The sequence below is a fragment of the Oncorhynchus tshawytscha genome, linkage group LG03, assembly GCF_018296145.1.
Source record: "Oncorhynchus tshawytscha isolate Ot180627B linkage group LG03, Otsh_v2.0, whole genome shotgun sequence".
Classification (NCBI taxonomy): Eukaryota; Metazoa; Chordata; class Actinopteri; order Salmoniformes; family Salmonidae; genus Oncorhynchus; species Oncorhynchus tshawytscha.
In genome coordinates, this window is record NC_056431.1 from 45473926 (window position 1) to 45497571 (window position 23646).

General features: G+C 40.7%; 1 protein-coding gene across 25 annotated transcripts in view; it reads right to left on the reverse strand.

Annotated features, from left to right (window-relative positions):
* Positions 1-732: 732 nt before the first annotated feature.
* The window catches only part of LOC112237020 (muscleblind-like protein 2a), a 38181-nt gene continuing 15267 nt past the window's right edge, over positions 733-23646 (reverse strand). For 2 of the 25 annotated variants that reach the window (XM_024405656.2, XM_024405648.2), the window contains exons 3-10: positions 11984-12169; positions 11668-11892; positions 11246-11500; positions 8162-8215; positions 7625-7778; positions 7309-7344; positions 6731-6766; positions 733-4622 (exon numbers count right to left, since the gene is read on the reverse strand). In XM_024405656.2, the coding sequence (XP_024261424.1) occupies positions 4498-4622; positions 6731-6766; positions 7309-7344; positions 7625-7778; positions 8162-8215; positions 11246-11500; positions 11668-11892; positions 11984-12169 (1071 nt within the window). In that variant the 3' untranslated portion in view covers positions 733-4497. Of the gene's footprint in view, positions 4623-5738; positions 5834-6730; positions 6767-7308; positions 7345-7624; positions 7779-8161; positions 8216-11245; positions 11501-11667; positions 11893-11983; positions 12170-23646 lie in introns of all 25 variants that reach the window. The other 23 variants (XR_006082781.1, XM_024405660.2, XM_024405666.2 and 20 more) reach the window with 23 other exon arrangements.

The window sequence follows — 23646 nt, forward strand, 5'->3', positions numbered from 1 at the left end:
CATTCGGTAACCGAAGTGACATCCTCTGAGCGCTCACCCAATCACAGAAGCAGCTTGAGGATGTGTATCCAAGAGGAGGAAAGTGCGCGCAGATGCTGTTGCTATGGTAACGCTGCCAGCAGTGTAGCAGCATCACTTGCATAAGGAGAGTATAAAAGCAGATTATAAACTAGCCTGGTTGCCTTCTCTGGTTAGCTATTAGATTCCACGCCTCTCTTTGGCAAATGATAAGAGTGGCAAGGAGTGGTATATTAGTTGAAGACTGGTACCCAGACTACTTATAAACTGTCATTTAAACAAACAGCAACACAATGCACGATCAGAGGAACCTCTTCTAGCAAAATAACTTATTGGACTAGACTGTATAGGCCTATACATAACTAGACACAACGATGTGTATGAGTCAATGTCTTTGCAATATCTGCTTGTGTTATCAGATGCAGATGTGCATAAACAGACTATTCAATAAAAATTGAATATATTCAAAAATTGAATATTTTTTTGCAACAATTTACCATATTCATAACAAAATATCCAATAATTCATGATATTTCCAGAGAATGGGATAAGACTAAAACTAACACGTGCATTGCATTCCTGAGATGGTGCATTTTCATTATGTAGGCCTTTGAAATCATGTCCTCTGCATATATAAAGACACCAAATAAAATGGCTTATTATTTCCTATGTGAATCACCAAAACAAAGGCATCACAAACTTGGCATTTACTTAAACTTTTATTTGTTTTTTTTTTACATTAGATTTTACACAAAACAAAACTACTGTGTGTATATATATATATATATATATATATATATATATATATATATATATATATCTCATAAAAGAGCACATAATTATGCACAAATAAAACATAAAAAAATTGCCACATGAACAGATTCAAAATGAGTAAGGGTTTGTACTTTTCCCCTCTGTTAAAGAGTACGGCATTACCGATGGAACCATATGTGGCACTGGCACAGCAGTTTAAACACGACTCTGCAGTAACTGTACCACAGCCATTTAGAATGGCACCCGCCACTTTTCTCATCATCAAGCTTTTCTCAGTAAAGTGTTTGACTGCACTCTTTACAATCTACCATTTTGGCCTCAAAATGAAAATGTCTGTAGTGAGAATTAAAACAGCATATTTCACTAATTGCAATAGACTAAATACAATCCTTATATTTAATGAACCCTAACACATAACAACTTAAGAACAATACATCAAAGGTAAGGCAACGTTCACTAATAAGTTTGTCTGCTCAGTTTACCAACTGTTCAGAAAGTGCTTACCCACAGGGCACACACTGGTTAAATCCTCGTTGTTTCCACGTAATTTCAACAAAATTACGTTGAACAAACATGGAATATACGTTCAATTGAAGTCTGTGCCCAGTGGGTAGGAATCATGTTACCATTGGGTCAGTAAAAGTGAACACATTCTGACTGTTCAACTCTTTTGATTGGGTGGTCTAAAATCTCAACTAACTTTCAGGTACAGCTGTATCTAGCTATAATAACATTGGAAACATTTAGCAGAACTTGAGTTGAAATTACCATTAAAATGAACATCCGTTTTCAAAGAGCATTTTTTGTTGTTGTGAAAGACGCCTTCGGTGAACAATTGAAATAATTTAAGAGTATCACTGCCAGACTAGCCATACCCATGACTACATGTTTAACATACTTTTTCTGCAGTGTAAAAATAACTTTATTCTGGGAACAAAGTGCAATTCTAAACAGCTGAACAACCATCAAAACACATCTTTTTGAGTTTCCCCTTGCCTTTATGAGTCTAGGGATGCTTTGTAAGAGGACTTTAGAGAGCTCATTTTTGGTAGAATAGATTAGAGCATGTATTTAGAGACATTTAAGTGTCATGGGTAGGCTGTCAAATGCAAAAGGAATATACTACTGTAATACAAAGGCATTATGATACTGAAAATATTGTCGTATATAATTTTGCCATAAAATAGGAAATGTTCAGATTCTGGCAATACAATCTAGTGTGTTACAGTGCTCTAGAAAACGTAACAATTACATCATTTACAAAAATACAGAGCTTCCGTCATTGCAACTTTAGGTTGCCACAGAGACAAATTAATATAGTTATGAAATTATACCGTACTACAATGAAAAGTAAATTTACTTAAATGTTAATTTTTTTTGGTAGACTGTGACCTATACAATAAACTGTTTTTATACATAATAAAAGCAATTCTACAGCCTTGCTCGTACTGCAGTGTGTTGTCCTGTATAGGTGACAAGGCAGTGACAAGGATGAGATGTGGAAGCTTGCCATTGGTACCTCCAACATTCCATCCCTGGTCACAGACGGCTTTTCATAGGCTAACGTGACAGGACAGGTCATTTGAATAACCGCCAGCAGAGCAAAACTCAGCTTAATAAATTACATTCATTTTAAAATAGAATACAACATTGTTCTATAACTAATGTTAAACAAATAAGTAAATTCCATATATTTCCATCAAACAGAACATAAAACTTAACTTTTCTGAAAAGAAAATGAAAAGTAATGAAATAGGACAAAGATGGTAAGAACATGGGTCATTTTAGTTTTCTGTGGATTGTCTGAGTTGATCAAACACCATGACAATATCACGATACTGATGAGATTTTTTACGCATACTGATTTCACTCACACAGAAAATAAAAAGGGAGAATGAAAGACTGTGGGAAAGATTTAGTTTGCACCTGTGTGAAGTTTTTAACGGTTATTTTCAAGAGCAAATAAAACAAAAGGTTAAGCAAAATGTAAAATAATGTTACATGTTGATCATTGTAAATAGTTCCATGTTTCTAGCTTAGTTTTGCCTTTTATATCCAACTGTAAATAACTGGTGTAGACTTTGCACAGGTGCATTGGTGGGTAAATCTGTCTGTGTTTGTAAGTGCAGTTTGTATATACAATGAAGCTTTGACAAAAACACATGTAGAGTTATATGAGTTTCATTGCACAATGTGATTAGTTATGTGACTACGTCCTACTACTAAAACATTTACTGTGATACATTCTACTCGAAAGACGTTAGACAGACTATGATAACAACGCATTAAACACGAGGATATGGTTGTAAAGACGGTTGTATATAAAGACAAATGAGTTACCAACATAGAACCACAACACATATCCGGTTCTCCAAACTCATCTCCAATCACTTTTTAGTTGCAAACTACTTTCAACTCATTAAGAATTAAGCTAAACCATTTTACACAATGAACAATCACTGAACTTCATGCCAAAGCAGCCATGTTCCGATCTGCCAGATATTGAAACTTGAAAGTAAATGAAAGGTTAAAGCACTAAAACTAACCCAGTGTACAAAGACTACCAATGCACTGAATTCACCTCACACAAACAGTTGTTCATTGTATTTATCGAGGCCGTGGAGTATGTTGAGAAACGGCAGGGTTTTCTACTCAAAGTTTAATATTTCTCACACAGAGCCTTTTCAAGATGCTTGTTAAGTACATTACTTTAGGCACTTCTACAGTTCAAATAAGACAGGATTAATAAGTGACCTCGAGTCACCGCAAGGTTTCCTTGCACGTGTACGTCAGCCTTTTTAACAAAGGATCACCACGTCTTTCCTTTTGAAGTCTTATCATTCTGCTCCCTCTTTAACGTCTGTGGCCTCTGCACTATGACCACCTAACCCCTCACATGTCTGTGACAGCTTGGCAGACACTCACTCAGCTTTTCAGTTCCTCTAAGGTGGCTTATTTTCAGCCCACCCATCACTCTGCTAGGTCATTGGCACAACATCTGGTATATGGTGTTTATTTGATGGATGCCAAGACGAGGCTCAACTAAAACCTTGACCGAAGAGACATAGAGAAAACAGTGCACCACAGACAGACACTAGGAAACCGTGGTAGCTAGATTCCGTTCTCATTTCTGGAATTAGTGGCTGATTATATCACTGCCATAAGGTACATTAATTCATTTTCTGCTATTATCATTGGGTTTGCTGAGGCTCACTCAATTGGTTATTCCTCCGTAGAGAGGCCAAGGCACACCAGGAGGGGGAGCAGTGATCCTGTACTCAGAGAATAACCACAAGGTAAACAACAACATGCTATCCTCTGTCACATTCGTCCTTTACAAGGGCAAAAAGGACACTCACAAGCCAAATGCAATTTGTATACGGTGTATAAACAAGAGCGCTTTCCAATGGTCTTTGTTTTAAATACAAGCAATCAAGCACTTAGATGCACAATCATTTTCTGCTAAAAAAATTACATTTGAATTAGATGAGTGTTGTGCACTTTTAACAAAACATTAAAAAGGAAATAAAAGTCATCGTTGAATACCTTTACGATTAAATCTTCACAATCTCCAATCATGTGTGTATACATATAATAAATCAGTCATTTACATATCAGTAACGATATTAGTCCTAGCAATACAGGTATATAATTTGTATATTTTAACATAGCTCAATGTTCTACATTTCCTCAGTAATCTTCTTCTCAGCATGCAGGTTGCTGTAGTTCTCGTGTGGAGCAAAAGTAGTATTTACAGAAGGGCTGTTTAGGGCCTCTAAGGGGAGCGTCTTGACACTCTGTTCCTTTCTTGTAGGTTACTTGAGGATGATCTGTTTTAGAAGCAGAGATTGAGAAAGACATCATGTTACTCAATGGTGGCATTCACAATGAACATGACCGATTGCCCTTAGGTCCAAGCAACAGTGCCAGTACATTCTTGGATGACAAACACAATACAATATAGTGTTGTTGAAGAGTCATGGCGGTAAATGATTAAAGAATAAGGGTTCTTATTTGCAGAAGTAGAACAGTAGCAAAACTGTGACCAGTATAATCATATAATGCTGAAGAAACAAAGAAACTAGTAAAAATACATTTGAATCCCACATGTAAAACAAAGAGAATTTGGTTGATGTTAGGAACCTTTCAGATAAGATTCAGAGCTGAGGCAGTGGTCTACATACCAAAGTTATTGCTAAAGCTAAAATGCTGCAAATCTCAATGACAAAAACAAACTGAAATAGTACACTATGCATTCCATGTTAATACCTGGGAGAAATAAAAGACAAATAAATCAAGCAGAAAAAGCTGCAGGAGAAGGCTGGTGGTCGGCAAGTATGTTTTTCCCGACCCAAACCACAGCCCCCTCCTCTCCTGCTGGAAAGAAAGAAGCACATCACCTGACCTGCCCCCCAGGTAGAAGAGTCTAAAAGGGGCAACAGAGGGCAGTCACAGGCACAGAGCTGTCACAAAATCACACATATCCATAAAGACATACAGTATGACCTTCCTGTGATAATAACAGCCATGTATGAGCTTCATTGGTCTTTCATTCATTCAGTTGATCTCTTTAGTCTGAGGTGCTAATTTAGGCTACTTCAAATCAATATATTTAGTTTTCTTCTTTCCCTGTTTGACAGAATTATAGTAATGCCTGAATTAAATTAGGGGCACTTGAAACTAAATAAAGCAAAAACATGCGAAAAACAATGAAGGAAATTATGCAACACAACACAACTACTATTTGCAGATGGGGGATCTCTAAATAAGTGCTTTCTGTCATTACTATATTTAATACAGCATCTACAATAATGATAGTTAAACTTGCTAATAAAGGCAACAGGCAGGAGAGAAATATGCTATGATGACAACTGTCTCCTGCTGCCATGACGAGCACTTATTTAGAGCTCAGGGATTCATGAAAGAAAGCTTTAAAAGGAGCAAACCTGATTGGCTGGTGCTGTTGCTGCGTAGGGGACACTTGTGGCAGGAGTAGTTGCTGCAGAGACAGTAGCAGGCGTAGCACTGTACATCATGGGTACTTTTTCAGGAAGGGAACCATGGAAGCAATGAACAGGTAGGTGGAGCATTATGGTAACCATAGCAACGTTTTTTTTCTATATATTTTTTTGCATGGTGAATACAGTAAAACATTAGTAGCAAGCCATCATTAGGTTAGACCAGCAGATGGCATGCAATCACAGCGCAAAGCAAGAAAGCATTGGATAAATAATAGAGGAAAGCTGATTTAGTTTAGGAAATTTGTCCGATATTTGTCCGATTCCCAGAGAAGATTGTCATTTGATACTAAAGGTGTCCAATTACGACATTCAAAAAGTATGTTTTACATACCCTACAGTATCTCATCATTAGAATGGCAATTTTCACTGTCGTGTTAGAAATAAGTTCCTTATTTTATACAAATAAAGGACACGTCATTTGATGTATTTGATCTTTAGGAAAGACCAAGACACTTTAGATAACATCTCTGGGAAACGAATCAAATGTCCTAATCCACAGAGCAGCAAAGAACTATAAATATCAACCAGCAGTGATGTCCTGTGTTTTGAATATCTGTATTATTTACAACGGTGAGAATATCACTGCAGAGAACAAAGGACATTCAAAAAAACAAATGAAATCCAAAGTAGGTCAATGGGTGATGATGAAGAGTATAAATTGAAGCCTTGAGCTTTGTCAGGGACATGGCTAACAGAAAAAAAATGACGAAACATATTATAAAATACACTTTCTCACATGTGATTTAAAATGTGCCGGTACCTAACATATATAAACCACCCTTACCCCCTGACCCAGAGACTGTTTATCCAAGGGCACATTGGAATAACAAGAATCTTTTAAATGAACAGCGAGAGCATTTCACCCATATTCTCCATTCATTACAGGTGATATCAGAAAAAAGAAGCAAGGGACCTACCAATGCCGGTAGCAGGAGACATGCAAAACACTGACCCTGTGTGATTATGCAGTGGAAAGTGAGTAGAGGACAATAAGGGAGGAAAAACAGGTTAGCTAGAGTTTTCAGCATGCTTTTACACATTCTAAACCAAATACAAGCAAGACATGAACCTCTCAATGGAAACCAAGTTTTTTTTTTTTTTTGCTTGGTGAGCACACACAGAAACAAGCCCATGAGAAACGATGCGTCTTAGGGAGTGTAGTGTGTGGGTGTACGTGTAGAGTGTGGATAGATTACTGTTTTCCAAGGAGGGAGGCACATGCTGAATAAAATAGCTCTAATCGACTGACATGGGCATCAGTGCTAGGGCAACCAGGCAGTACAGTAGTTAACTCAGCAGTGAGACAAAGCATCTAACAAGAGTGCATAGTGGCTGTTGCTGTTTGATTATGGCTGTCAGAGGAAGGCCATGTTGAAAGAAAGAGCTAATGGTATAATAATCCAGTGTCCTACTTAGCCATGTACTGTATCACAGCAATGTAGGCCAATGGCCTGAATTGAATAGATTTGATTAAAGCAGGTCTCCTTCAACTAACCTGGATGATGTAATCTGGAAGCACTGATATATCTGCCTGCCAGGACATTGAGCTATTAAGTATGTGACAACGGCATTAAACGTGCATCATTTTCAAAAATGAACGGCTCAAATTATAAGGTGCTGCATTAAATCATCATAGCTAGCTACCTACATTGGGCCACGAGGAAAGCACAAAAAAACAAGGAAAGACACCTGACTGACAATATGCTACTTTTTAGACTACATGATAAATGCCCAACCAAACATTATCAGGGAGGGAATTACAAAGGACAAGTCATATAGGGGCAGTTGGCCCACTCAGAGCTGGGCTGTACCTGTGGGATAGAACGCAGACGTCTGCTGGAGCTGTGCATTGGCCAGAGCCTGCTGGTAGTGCAACATACTGGGGTTGAAGAAGGAGCTGGCCCCGTTGCTCTTCTCCAGTGCTTGTCTCTTTGGTAGGGGCTGCAGGCAACCATGGGGGAACGCCTGCCGAGTACAAACGACACGTTAACACAACCAAAACACTTATCAGTAGTTCTATTATAAACATCCACTGGCTATGAGCTTTATATGTAGATTATAGTACAATCATTGCTAAACAGTAGAGCAAAACTGTATGCAACTACTACATGACAAAATAAAGGTATTTATGATGAAATTAGTAAATGGCTAAAACTTCATACTGTTAATTTAAACACATTTTAAATACCTATTCAATTACTGAAAGATAACTGATGGTGAAGGATTTTGTACACATACTAGATGAGTCTTAAGAGGTTGTAAAAACAAAAATGCCAAATTAAATTATGTGAGTTGCTACAGTACAATTAATAGCTACATGCAAAGCAAAAGGTGAAAGGTCAAAGTACCAGGTCTACAGTTGCCTCGAGGGGTCGCTTCATTGCTTTGGCAGTCGACTGAGTCTTTTAATAGCAGGCAGCGAGCACATGATGGCAGTGGGCCAATGGGATTCAAGCGTATTAACATACAGGTAACAGCAAGCAGAGGTGCGTCATGGGGACAGCATTGCATTGTGGATAGGTGAGAAGGAGAAAACAAAACAAAATAATCGGAATGCAGTTTACCACCACATACAAAACAATAGGCATGCACAATAAACAAAATTAACTGATTCAAGGAAATATACGACTGACTCCTGAATTAGTATGTAAGCGTCTACTATACTCGTTAATAGCTTAATCTAATAGGATTTACAATTACAACAATACTGTGCAACAACATTGGGACTAAGGTTATTTGCTATGTAGGAAACACAACAGTAGTTAATCAATAGTTGTTCATCATTATCAATACATTATCAATTTGAATATACAGTGTGGACTACTAAATAAATGTTGTGATAATGCATTCATTGACCTACAATTGCTTTAAAGGACCAGAATTATACATGACACACGTCAATATGAAATGGAGACAGAAGGTAACGCTAAAGGGCATTAGCTAGGCTACTGTGAGAGGTCATCCTTGGGAAATGTATCTCTACCGAGAGCTAGGCGTGATTCATGTCATCTTGTGCGTTTTAATGACATACTAAATAGGGAGCAGAGAGAGAATGTTATAACCACTGCATTGATGATAACCTATACACAGAATGTGGAGCTCTGTTTATTATGATATTAGGCATCGAATTTGCCATTTTTGTTTCTTGGCACATTTGTCACAAGAACACATTTTCCTGTTCAAAGTATACCTTCACTACACTACAGAATCCCTCAGCATTACAGACGTATCAAGGCCCTAACGTATTTACCAACTCTCTAGCAATAATATCACTGTAAAACCATGCAAAAAATGACCACACAACTGATGATAAAAATACATGGAGGAATGGAAAGTAGCAGAGCTAGGGTGGAAGATACAGCACATTCTAAGAAAGGCCATGCATGTTGTTGTTTTTTAAGTGCAAAAATAAAAGTCTAAATGTGCTATTACGGGAATTGCGTACATTTGATTCGAGTAATGTTAAATGTTGAATCAGCTGTTCGAAGGTTGCTGGTGAATCTATGGACGTTTTTCTTAACCCATAGTAAATTAGCAGATCCTTTATTCTTAGACTTGTTGGAAGTTTAAGATAAAGGCAAAACCAACAGTAGGCAATAGATGGCAATGAAACAAGACAGTAGCTATAGAAACAGGGTTAACTTTGCAGTAGCTGGCAATTTGAAAATATATTTTCAGAAAGCATGGGAAGCAAAAGGAGAGGGCCAAAGCGAATCTTTAGTTAAACAGCTAGCTAGGTAAAGGTTAGCGTCACATGTCACATAAGGAGATATACAGTGGGGTCCGAAATGATTGACACCCTTGATAAAGATGAGCAAAAATGACTATAAAATAAATAATTCAAATACTGAGCTACACTGTATGCTCAAAAAGTGTAGGCATTCTATTGTTTTACACTAATGCTCAGAAAAAATGTATTTAGTTTAACAAGTAATACATTTTTTCTCCAAAAGGTAGGGGTAAAAATGATTGACACCCCTGTTTTCAGTACCATTCAAAACCTCACCTTGCGAGGGTAATGACACTGAGCCTCTTTCAGAAAATCTTTTATGAGTTGCAGAACATATGGTAGGGATAACCATTCCTCCACAGAGAGATCTTACAGATCATTGATATCCTTTGTCTGAGCTTATGTGCTGCCCTGTTTCCAGTTCGGAGACTGAGATGGCCATTGCAAAATGTTAATTTTGTGGTCAATTAACAACTTTGTCGATTTGAATGTGTGCTTGGGGTTTTTGTCTTACTGTAAGATCTACTTGCGGCCAAGTTTCAGCATCCTGGCAGAGGCAACCAGATTTTTGGCAAAAATATCCTGTTACTCGGTAAAGTTTATAATGCCGATGACCTTTACCAGGGCCCCAGGACCAGTGGAAGCAAAATAGCCCCGTAACATCAAAGATCCACCACCATATTTTACAGTAGGTATGGGGCTATTTTCTGCTCATGTACTCTCATTTCGACGCCTAACCCACCACTGGTGTGCGTGGTCACAAATGTAGCAAATGTAAATGCCTGGAGTTTGCTAAATGACATTGGCACTTGGATTGGAACCGGTGCTTTGGTCAGATGACATGAAAATGGAGCTCTTTGGCCACGCATACCAGCAAGCCAATAACCCCAAGCACACATGAAAATCCACAAAGAAATGGTTAATTGGCCACAAAATCCACATTTTTTCAGTCTCCGGACTTGAACCCTATTGAAAACCTGCGGTGCAGTCCTTAAGCTCAGATAAATGATATCAAGGATCTGGAAGGATTCTGTAAGAAGGAATGGTCTAAGATCACTCCCAATGTGTTTTCTTAAACAATTTAGAAAAAGGCTCAGTTCAGTTATCCTGGCAAGGTGAGGTATTGAAAGAAATTGAAAACAGGGTTGTCAATCATTTTGACCCCTACCTTTTTGAGAGAAAACAAATTATTACTTGTTAAACAAAATCTCTTTCTCTGAGCAATTGTATTAGTATAAAATAATATAATTTCCCAATATTTTTAGCATAGAATATAGCTCAGTATTTGAATGATTTTTGCTCATCTTTATTAAGGGTGTCAATCATTTCGGACCCCATTGTACGCAAATGAATGGTTATGCTATGTGACCGTTTAAAGGCAACTTGAGGGCTACTGCATCCTGGGCAACTGTCATTTCGAGTCTTAAGAGCGTATATTAGATGTAACAGTCTTTAATGTTTAATGAAGCTACTTAATACATAAAAAATAAAGCGGTGCTCCACATTCTATGATGTTGGTTAATCAATCAACTCAGGGTAATGGAATAGGATTAAGATAGTAAGCCTACTGCTGTGAATGTAGAATACATTGTATTGAAAATAAATAGGACAAGTTGCCCTTAAGTAAGAAGTACAGTAGCTATATTAGCCAATAGTGTGTGTTCTAAGCTGCTGTCCACACGTCTGGAGGGAAGCATCTTACCATGGCTGCAGCTGCTGCCTGGGCTGCCACGGCCGATTGGTTGACCTGGTGTTGAGAGGCTTTGATTTTGGCCTGTAAGTGTGCAGGGGGGTGGAAGTACTTGCACTTCTCCCTGGAGCAGCGCGACTTGATGTAGTCCATGCAGACGGTGACCGTGTTGTCGCTGGTGTCGATCATGGGGCTGTCGCTGGGGTGGGCGAAGCGGCAGTCAGTCTCGCCTCGCGCACAGTTCCCCCGCTGGAACTCGCGACACACCTACAGCACGACAACCACACAGGGAGGGAGGTTGAGGACGGTAGAGCACCCTGGCAATGGACCCTGTTTGACCCACTCAACATGTATTCCATAACGAATGTATATATACAGCATATATCAGACAATAATACGTCCTTGATCTTGTTTGTGTGAAAGTGACTCGATACCTCTAGTTTGTCGGTGCGCAGCAGCTTCTGTGAGGGGGAAGAGGAGGACGAGTTGGAGCTCTGGACTGTGACACCGGGGCTTCCAGGGACCATCACTGGGGTACTGGGGAGCATCTCGGTGGGCATCAGGCTCATCCCATGGCTCATAGATGTCATGGGTGTAAGATATGGAGAATAGCTGAGACCAGGGCTTGTACCAAGCCCCTGGTTCATATTGAACGTAGGCTGTGAAATAGAAGGGACAACAGTCAGTAAAAACACTACTACACACCTGAAATGAAGGATCTGAGTTTTGTGTATAATAAACTGTACTTACTACTGAATATGAGTAACTTACTACAGGCTGCATGCTCGTGCCTGGGATCATGAAGTGCATCTGCTGGGCCAGCATGGCTGCTGCTGTCTTCTGCTGGATGAGGTTGTTGCGTCCGTTAATCTCTAGCTGGGTTTTTAAATGCGAAGGTGGATGAAGGTACTTACAGTTTTCTCTTGAACATCGACCCTAGAGTAAGAACACAAAAAAAAGCCAACTATTAGATAAAGAAAAATTCCCTGAACCTTTTACTGCAGTGGGCTAAATCAGGGTCACACAGTGTTCCTAGGTAGTCTTAAACAAATCTACTTTGAAACAAAAGTATACACCTCTCACACATGGTTATGGGCTTAAAAAAAGAAGACATCCGTACCATGTCAAATATAGAGTTCAAATGTATTACATTTTGAGTTTGCATCCCAATATTACACTTCATATACATCACAGAAGACTGAAATGTAACAAAATTGTTTGACATAAAAATACCAGATTTTCAGCTTTAAAAACATCTTTGTTAATTATGAAAAATATTAATAACTTTCCCCCCATGAGGCCACTAGGTCATTTGACTGCAGGAAAGGGCTACCCTAAGCCTAACATGAGTATGCATAGGTTAATTCAATTATAAATATGTAGGCCTATTCTTCATAAATGAAGCATTAATACTGGACAGGGTCACTAGAATTCATTGAAAACCAAGGAAAGCATCAAAGACATCCAGTACAAAATGACACAAAAGACCACTGCTGGAAGGAACATAGCCTTCATGAAAGTTTCTTCTTGAGGGTCAACAATTTCCATGTCCTGACCGTGCATTACCCCACTCCTCTCAGACCAAGACCATTCAGCTCACAGGACACGACACCGCGATAACAGGGGAACACAATCACGGTGACATGAATCACGCCTTCACACTCAATATCTTTTTCTGTGGGGACAGGTAGTGAGGTCGTTTTGATCATGCTATTGTTATGGCATAGAGGCAGTACGATTGACAGAGAGGATAACATTGTTCCCTATGACAAAAGCACACAGGGGATGGATGCCCGCAGAGTAATGGAACAGAAAACTGTTTGAAACACTTTTTTGTCAGAAGTGCTTCATAAGTGCTTCTATGATCAGGAGGTAATCCACAGACACACTATGAGTCATTTATGAGAATAATAATGTACAAAGTTGATAGATAGGCCAAAACTTTTAATTTAGCAGGAAATCAGTGGCCTACAGCCTACACATTAAGAGGTGGTCACTGATCAAGTAAGCCTAGTAGTAGGCTCGTGTTCAATAGGCTAATTTTACCTAATGAAGGATGGTTGTGTAGGATGATGAACAGAGGACAAGAAAGCTAGCTGTGACCCACTGCACTATTGCTAACTAGCCGTAGGCTTTAAACCTACCAGCTAAAAGAGGCTTACGGGAAAAGCTGAATGGCCAGAAAATGTCTCTGAGCTTGCCAATGTAGGGAATCTCTCCACACTGACATCCCATCCTCTTTGTTATGGAACAGTAGAATCCAAAGTCCATTCACAACAATTTAGATGTCAGCCTGATAGCGTCCTCTACTCCGCTCTGCTCACTTGACCCGGCAGTGATTTTTAGCCCGACCTCAAACCTATTGCAAAATATTTTTTTCACACAAGTAGAGTAGCTCACTTCTGAGTAGCAGGGACCTGAAATAGACAGCAATCTGAACTTGAATTACACTAAAGAATATTTCGCTGGCAAATCATTAAAGCAGTGATATCACTGTCAGTCAAAAGAGTGAATTAATGAGAGATTAGCTGTCTATGTCCTACATATTCAAATGAGGAAATCCTTCAATAATTCATGTCAATGGAACTAATTTCATAAACAGATTAGAGCTACTGAACTCATTTGTGACTCTCCCCTGAGATATATATCAATTATTACCAGGGAACGCCCACATGGACTGCCACATAAGGGAATGACAAACCCTTTTGGAAATTTGCCATATATCAAAGTCAGTGTGTGGATCAGGGTTAAAGTCGAGCTATTGCGTAATGCAATTTGGCCTGACCTCTTTGTCTACCAGTCCTGATCAATTGTGGCTCCCAGACGAGATCATTCGAATAACAACATTTAGCTAAAGTAAAACACAGCATAGTCTACTGCAAACTCTGCATTTCCTGTGCTAACTGAGTCATGCTGCTTATTCAATGAATGGGAAGCAGACAGTGCTTTTGTCAGCTTTCGCTGTGGACACACACACACACACACACACACACACACACACACACACACACACACACACACACACACACACACACACACACACACACACACACACACACACACACACACACACACACACACACACACACAGACTTCCATTATATCAATGGAAGTCTATTCCACATTAATGAGACACAGATGAACTGTTTATTCAGCCAACAAAAGAGCTAAAACACAGTTCTGTGTTCTTCATTAACAAAGGTTCCAAGTCCTTTAGGGATGCATGAGTTCAAATTGGCTTTCTTACCCAGGCCCCTCATCTACGTGTCTTCCATTCATGGCAAATGAGAGGGTCTGAATTATTTAGAGATGTGAAGAGCATACATGCAGCTGTGACAAACAACACAGGCTCCCTGTTCACCGCTCACAAAACACAGCCATGCATCTAGTCTCTGAAGAAGAGATAATGTCATCAGTTTGACAAATAGGCTTTTTTAATCTTTCTCCTTGACACCCACAGCATCTTCAATATATACTTTTGAACAATCAGTATAAACTGAGTAGGCAGGTACACTTAAGGAGATCTGTGGAACTACAACCATTAGCCCAATTCCTTCCCCTTGAAGGTAGGTACAGTAATAGCCTTTATTCCTGGGTGCACAACTCAAAAAGAGCTTTAGTCTGTACTCTGGCCTGTCCCAGATAGCTCATGTTATCTATCAACTTAAGGCTCTATTTAAGCCACAATATCCTGATACCCCAGCCTCGTACTCAGTTCTTTCTGATGGCTGCTATAAGGTTCTGGTCGCCCCAGACATCCTGGAGTCTGATGCCAGGCCAGGAAGCTGGCAAAGTGGTAACAATTGCTTTCTGACAAGAGAGCAGAACCCACACACTGGTCTCTTATCTGCGCTTAAAGGAGCGTAATATCCTTCTCAGGTGTGAGAGGATGATAGTTGTTCCTTGGCCAGAATTGGAGACCGCCAGACATCAGAATGGTTTAAGGTTTACAGAGAGCTGCAGGTAGCCTAGCTCGAAGTGTCTGGTTTAAGTCTCGAATCACAGGTTAGGCTATTTCAGAGGCTATTTCACATGACAACATTTAACAACAGAAACCTATATGAAGACTAGAAATTATCCCAACAAAATAGTGAGACATAGAAATGGGATCTACACTTATACTCTTTGTGCAATTCACAATAAGCAGTTAGAATGTTCTATGGCTCTATAGAGTAATGGGCTGATTCATTAGCGTAGCACTTAAATGAAGGAAAATGCTTTGTGTCGGTGTAACGTTCCGTTTCGAACGCAGCCAGAGGAGGTGTGAATACTGCAGCAGGATAAAAGGATCATTGTTCAGTGAGTGTTAAATGCCTCATGGGAATGGTTGTGGTGGGAGAGCTGCATTTTGTACTCCAAGCATGTGGATTCGTTTGGTTGAGAGCTCATCGATGTGTCAGGTAGCCTAAGTTGACACAATGAGAAACAATAATGGGAAATCCTCCACTGGCTCCATAAGTTCTGTTTATATCCGTTTGTGGGACACTTATCTGGAGCTGATCGGATTTATATTTAATAAAAGACAACATTTGGGACAACATTTCAAAGTCAACATGTAGGCCTATTTAGAATGGTCTGTGTTTCACTTTCTCAATCTCTCTCACATGTCTACTCCTTGTCAATAAACACACAGCCTCAGACCATTCATTGTTTACTTACCTCATATTCCCCAGGGTAATTAAGTAGCCTGTTTGTGTCTCCTCTAATAATCCTACAGATGGGCTATAACAAAAACTGCTGAGAAACTAGAAATTAATATGCTAATATACATAGCTGAGCTGTTGTCTCTTAAGCCTGGCTTTCCACTGCAGCGAGAGTGCTAATTCCAAACACACAGACACACACACACACACACACACACACACACACACACACACACACACACACACACACACACACACACACACACACACACACACACACACACACACACTCTCCCCTTTCCCTCCTCCTGTTTTCCTGCTCTCCCACATCATATCATCTGCAGTGAGCTCCTGCAGCTAGGCCACACGCTCACCCACCCAGCTCTCACACTAACCCAATACTGCACAGCCCACAGCCTAACCCACATCAGGGGGGGCAAAGGCCCACAGCGCACTGTGTGCCACTTCAGCAAACATCAACAGCAACCTACACCACCAACTGCCATACACCGTAATGTAAAAGAGCACGAGAGTCTCTTGCTGCTTCACTGAATCTGATCTTGAGCTGCAGAGCAGCTTCCTATCAGCTATTCTCTGGCTGCTATAGCCCTGCTCAGCTCCAGCTCTCTCTCCAGGTGGTAGTGGTGAGGGCTTTGATGTCATGAACAGGATGCTGGATGAGCCTGGAATGTGAAAACCGTGTGAGTGTAGCACCTGAACCAACAATCACCAACTGCTCATACTCGCATGCATGAAGGCATCTGCACTCTTAAAAACCCCGAAGGGTTCTGCGGCTGTCCCCACAGGAGAACCCTTGGAAGAACCCCTTGTAGAATGTAGAATCCTTTTCACATAGGGTTCTACATGGAACCAAAAAGAGTCTACCTGGAACCAAAAAGTGTTCTCCTATGGGGACAGCCGCAGAATGCATTTGGAACCCTTTTTTCTAAGAGGGAAGGCCTACAATAGCTATCCGCTAATGTGCTCTTTAGATTATCTGATCTCATGGCTTTGTCTGGTAGGCTACATATCCATGCCCAACAGGAAGTAGGTAGAATAAAAACACAACATGCTGGCTTGTGAAGTCTAAATATGGTTCCAACTCCTCACTAATCAGCCAGATGTTGAACTCATTATTTACACTTGAACTTATGATATGTCCATTCTCATTGTGGTTTAATGTAATGAAAGGTCTGGTATAATTTTCAGCTTTTCTGAAGAAGGCATATTGATCCTCTGAGTGCCTAAAACGAACATCTTACCATAAACTATTTTACACACATAGAGTGGAGAGTGGAATAGGCACAATGTTATCCAAGATCCATTTACAAGTGTGTGTGCCATATTCCTTTCCAAGAAATGCTTTAATTGACGCAAATAATATTGACGTGAATATACATTATTCAGGTTAAGAGGAAATGTTGAATCAATAATCAGTGCTTAGGCTAGTAGGGAGTATAAATAACCAATGATAATGACGTTAGCAGCACAGAAAGGTCTTTGGGAAACGCATGCAAATGGTAAGCATACCATACTAGCCTATAGATTTATGTAAATTGAGTGAGTATAGGGAACAGAGGAGGTACTGTCGATGTCTGGGGGAATTCTGGGTCTGAAGCCATTAGGCTTAATACTCCAGTGTTTTCATCTGTACAATGCATGGCCTTTCATGGCATTCAGCTCTTCTGCTCATGTATTTCCTGGTCCTCAACACACTAAAAGGGAGCACATGGTTCTATGGGGCACGGCAGGCTCAGCTGCTGTTTAAACAGTAACAAAACTGCCGTGAATGAGGGAGGAATACAGGAAATCCGAAATAATGACCCTGGGTGATGAACAGGAGCCTCAATTCGCTTTACTTCTCAAAGGAAGATGGAGCAGGTGCCGACTGCTGAGGGAACGGGGTGAATAGGGGTGAGGGCGTGATGTAGCCCCCCCTCATTAGAAGAAAGGAGTGTAGAGATCTCATGTACTGTAGCTCTGATCTCTTCATGAGGTGTAGAGTAGTTCTCTCTGTCCATCTTTGGTTCTGTTACTTTCACCTGGTGGGTTGGTGTGACAGCCGTGTTCCTACTGTGAAATGTTAAGCATTGGTGGAGTTCCATTCCCTTTCACACGTGGACTCGACCCCTGGTCCACCCCTCTGTTGACCTTGGCTCTAGCCCTTAATGCACAGCTGTTCTAGAAGAATGGCAATGGTGGAGGCCTTCTTAATACAAGAGGGCAGTGCTGGATTTACAGGGGTAGAAAAAACTTTTAAAAGTTATACCACTGTTTAGAAATAATTCCAGCTCTATTAACAGAATAGGATTTACACCGGCTTTAGAGAATTTAATTTCACAACGATGCATTATTCATGTTTCACCCACCTAATGCCAAAGTCACCCTTAATATGAGGCAGATGTTCAGTGATCAATTTACATAATATAATATTAATATGTCATATCACACATTGTCTCAGGTTACATTGTGAGAGGAGAATAAATAGTTGCCTTCAACGTTAGGCTATTTGGAGGAGATATCACAGAATAACAAGAGAAGATTTGATGTTTTCCATTGGAGTAGCCTAAACCCTCCACATCAAAAACAGGAAACACAATACATGATCTACCGGCCAATAAAAGTACAAGCTCACGAAACAGAGTGGCCATTTTTGTGATGTACTGTATCTGGTGGCAGCTCGGTTCATAAATCTTTGTTAGCACGGCAGCAGACATGGAGCGGATAAATTAGACTAATCCCAGTATAACAGCATGTGCTGTGCTATGCTGGCCACCCCACCCACACACTGAATGTTAAACACCACGCAATAAACAAAACAGCCCGAAATGCTGGGGAGTGGCCTGAGCACAAAAGATACAATTCATATTTGCTCCTCAGTACTGTTTGGGATACAGGTTAAGGGGATTAAAAGTGATTCTGAGGACAGTGCGTGTATTGTCTTTTTGACATGTTATAAGCCTATAAGCTTTTGTCCCGTACCCAGAAGCAGAATAAACATTTGTATTGCTCACCACACTTCACCATTCTGGTGTCAGCCTTGTTTAACCACCTGAAACATGAAGTCTTCAAGTCTCATTTCCTCCCAAATGTGTCAGGAGGGAATTAGGACTAGATTCAGTTTCACACTCTGAGCTATGTTGACAGCCATTCAGTAGGCATGGAATGCGTGTTCCATTAATATTCCTGCTGCTGCTTTCAATATCTCTCAGGGATGTCATCTAGGGCTGGGCGATATGGCCAAAAAAATCCTATTTCGAGTTTTTCAAAGTAATGGTTGATTTACGATATATAATGCTTTCTCTAAATAATCTTTATTGTACAATTAAAAGATAGAATACACTGCATGTAAAACAATCAGCAATAATGTAATGAATTTAGAGCTTGTGAAATTATAAGCAAAACATAGCCTTCCACAATCATAAGACCTACTGATATTTTAATTATTTCATCAAAATAGTTTAACCTGCTTTAAAAAAAAAAAAAATCCCTGATCTGGATTTTAAGTTAGTCTATGAAAATGCCCTTTTTGTTACAAATTTAACCGGAACCACGCATAATGCACTTTCACTAATAATGACTGACTTCTTGTAGCAGGCATTTAAGAAAATGAGCACAGGTCTCATAAACAATCTTTCAAATTTGGCTTGGCTTGGCACCTAAAACACCTAAAACAATCTCTCAAATTTGGCTTAGCACCTAAAACCCTCACAAACTTTTACAGATGCATCTTGTCAGGCTGTACACCGCCTGGTACGGCAACTGCACCGCCCACAACCGCAGGGCTCTCCACAGGGTGGTGCGGTCTGCCCAACGCATCACCGGAGGCAAACTATCTGCCCTCCAGGACACCTACAGCACCCAATGTCACAGGAAGGACAAAAAGATCATCAAGGACAACAACCACCCGCGCCACTGCCTGTTCACCCCACTATCATCCAGAAGGCGAGGTCAATACAGGGGAAATCAAAGCTGGGACCGAGAGACTGAAAAACAGCTTCTATCTCAAGGTCATCAGACTGTTAAATAGCTATCGCTATCACATTTAGAGGCTGCTGCCTATATACATAGACTTGAAATCACTGGCCACTTTAATAATTGGAACACTAGTCACTTTAATAATGTTTACATATCTTGCATTACTCATCTCATTGGTATATACAGTATTCTACACTATTCTACTGTATCTTAGTCTATGCCCCTCTGAAATTGCTCGTCCATAAATTTATATATTCTTCACTTCATTCCTTTACTTAGATTTGTGTGAATTGGGTATATGTTGTGAAATTGTTAGATATTACTTGTTAGATATTACTGCACTGTCAGAGCTAGAAACAATAACATCTGCTAAACACGTGTATGTGACCAATACAATTTGATTTGAAGCACAAGCCCACGTGCTAGTGAGTTGCCAGCTAATCTTTATACACTATGTACAAAAGTATGTGGACACCCCTTCAAATTAGTGTTCTGATATTTCAACCACACCCGTTGCTGACAGGTTGGCACATTCATAGGATGCCAACTTTCCAACAGGTCAATTCGTCAAATTTCTGCCCTGCTAGAGCTTCCCCGTTGCTTTAATTGTGAAGTGGAAACGTCTCTGAGCAACAACGGCTCAGCCACGAAGTGGTAAGCAACACAATCTCACAGAAAGGGACTGCCGAATGCTGAAGAACGTAGCGCATAAAAATCATGTGTCCTCGGTTGCAACACTCACTACTGAGTTCCAAACTGCCTCTGGAAGCAATATCAGCAGAATAACTGTTCGTCGGGAGCTTCATGAAATGGGTTTCTATGGCCGAGCAGCCGCACACAAGCCTAAGCTCACCATGCTTAATGCCAAGTGTCAGCTGGAGTGGTGTAAAGCTCGCCGCCACTGGACTCTGGAGCAGTGGAAGCGCGTTCTCTGGAGTGATGAATTACGCTTCACCATCTGGCAGTCCGACGGACTAATCTGGATTTGGTGGATGCCAAGAGAACGCTACCTGCCCAAATGCATAGTGCCAACTGTAAAGTTTGGTGGTGGAAGAATAATGGTCTGGGCTGTTTTCATGGTTCAGGCCCCTTAGTTCCAGTGAGGGGAAATCTTAATGCTACAGCATACAATGACATTCTAGATGATTCTGTGCTTCCAACATTTTGGGAACAGTTTGGGGAAGGCCCTTTTCTGTTTCAGCGTGACAATGCGTGCTAGCCTATCCACTTTGTTCAGATGTTGAAATCAAGTGGCCTACTTTATTTCTCAGAATGAGAATGAGTTGCCAATTGCTTATACAATTGTGTTTTATGCTTATTGCACATTTGATAAAACACAGACTAGACAGCTAGTATAGCGGTACGTGGTATCACAATGCCATTCGCCAGAATCAATCTTCATTGATACTCCTGTTTTAGTAGGGTCCGTGCAATCCGGGATATTTGGGATGTCACTACCCCATTGAAGTTGACGTTTAAAATGGTTAAGGTTAGGGTTAAGTAAGTGTTATGGTTAAGATAAGGTTGGGTTTTTGGGTAGGGATGTGCCAAGGATCCAGGAATTGCAATGACCATTTTAGTAGGCTCTGCTCTTCGCACAATCTGAGGAATTGAGACATAAAAAGGGTATAGTTAAAGTTTTTATCTGTATCAAAAGAGGTCTTAGGTGATGGACGCCCCCACCTTGGTGGTGTAGAGCAATGTTGGAATTTTTAAGACAATTTTCTACAATTCTACAAATTGGAGCTCCATGGAGCTGAGAAATGTTTGCGGTTTTAAAGCACATTTCCTGCAAATCTACATATTTTGCCATGGAGCTATGAGAAAAAAAATCAGTTTTAAAACAAATTTCCTGACATTCTATACATTTTGCCATAGCTAATGCTATGTTATCTTGCTCAAATATAATATCAAAATCTATACTGCTAAATGTATTGTTTTGGGAATTTTCAATTCTCCCTGACTTTTGGTGATTGTTAGTTCTCAAAGATGATATTATTTAAAACTATATCTGCATTATCTTTTCTACATAATTTATAGCAGGTTTTAATAATTTAAGTCAACATTGAAAGCATCCCCCCAAATATATATATTTTTACACTGTTTGGATTTAGGCGACCTGAAAAAACTCTTAGTCCAAGGTTGCCAGTCCAAGGATTTCAATGGCAGAATAATCCCTGAATTAGAAAGGTTCTCCTCTACTACAGTAAAATAATGTATCAATGTGTTTCAGTGTCTATATGACGATTCTGTCAACAAATGGAGCGGGTCAATGCAATAGTCCGGTGGCCATTTGATTCATTGTTCAGCAGTCTTATGGCTTGAGGGTAAAAGCTGTTAAGGAGCCTTTTGGTCCTAGACTTGGTGCTCCGGTACCGCTTGCCGTGCAGTAGCAGAGAAAACAGTCTATGACTTGGGTGACTGGAGTCTCTGACAATTTTATGGGCTTTCCTCTGACACCGCCAAATATGTAGGTCCTAGATTGCATGAAGCTTGGCCCCAGTGATGTACTGGGCCATACGTACTACCCTCTGTAGCGCCTTACGAACAGATGCTGAGCAGTTGCCATACCAGGTGGTGATGACACCGGTCAGGATGCTCTCAATGGTGCAGCTGTAGAACTTTTTGAGGATCTATGGACCCATGCCAAATCTTTTCAGTTTCCTGAGGGGGAAAAGGTTTTGCCGTGCCCTCTTCACGGCTGTCTCGGTGTGTTTGGACCATGATAGATTGTTGGTGATGTGGACACCAAGGAACTTGAAACTCTCGATCCGCTCCACTGCAGCCCCGTTGATGTTAATGGGGGCCTGTTCGGCCTGCCTTTTCCTGTAGTCCACAATCAGCTCCTTTGTCTTGCTCACATTGATGGAGAGGTTGTTGTCCTGGCACCATACTGCCAGTTGTCTGACCTCCTCCCTATAGGCTGTCTCATTGTTGTCGGAAGTCCAGGATCCCGGTGCAGAGGGAGGTGTTTAGTCCCAGGGTCCTTAGCTTAGTGATGAGCTTTGTGGGCACAATGGTGTTGAACGCTGAGCTGTAGTCATTGAACAGCATTCTCAAATACTGCCCTTCGCTTTCTTGGGCACAAGGACTCCTATGGAGCTTATTAAGGAGTTAACTCATAGGCTGTCTGCCATCCCTGAGAACCCTGCTTACCTCCTCCGGAGAGATATTCTGGAGATCCTGGTACCTGTCGGGGCTTTCTTTCTCAGTGCTTGCTTATTTTTGAGCTACAGCCATCTTTGTTCCCTTCGGACCGATCGAAGATAGCGTGTATTATCACGCTAATGTTGGGAAGGGCGCTCTCCTGGGCTACGGCTGTTTGGGAGCAACAATCCACCCTCTGTTGTCATCTGGAGGAATTCATGGTGGAGGTGAGGAAGGTATTTGAGTCTCTGGAATCCGGGAGCGAGGCGGCCAGTAAACCTCTTGATTTAACTCAACTCCCATAGTGTGGCAGACTACGAGGTTGATTTTCGCTCGTTGGCCGCCAAGAGTTCCTGGAATCCGGAGTCTCTCTTTGATACCTTTCTTCACAGATTATCCGAGGTGGTGAAGGATGAAGTCGAGAATTGCAGGTGGATCTTGACTCCCTCATCACCCTCACCATTAAAATTGATGGACGCTTAAGGGAACGTAGGAGTGAGAGGAGGCCTGGCCTCGGGCACACTCGTTCACCCGCTATGGCTCGCTCACTTTTAAAGGAATCCGGAAGTTCCTGAAGGCAGTTTTCCCGAGAGGATTAGAAGCCACCTGAGCTCCCTCGTGAATTATCAACGATGGTTGAGTTGG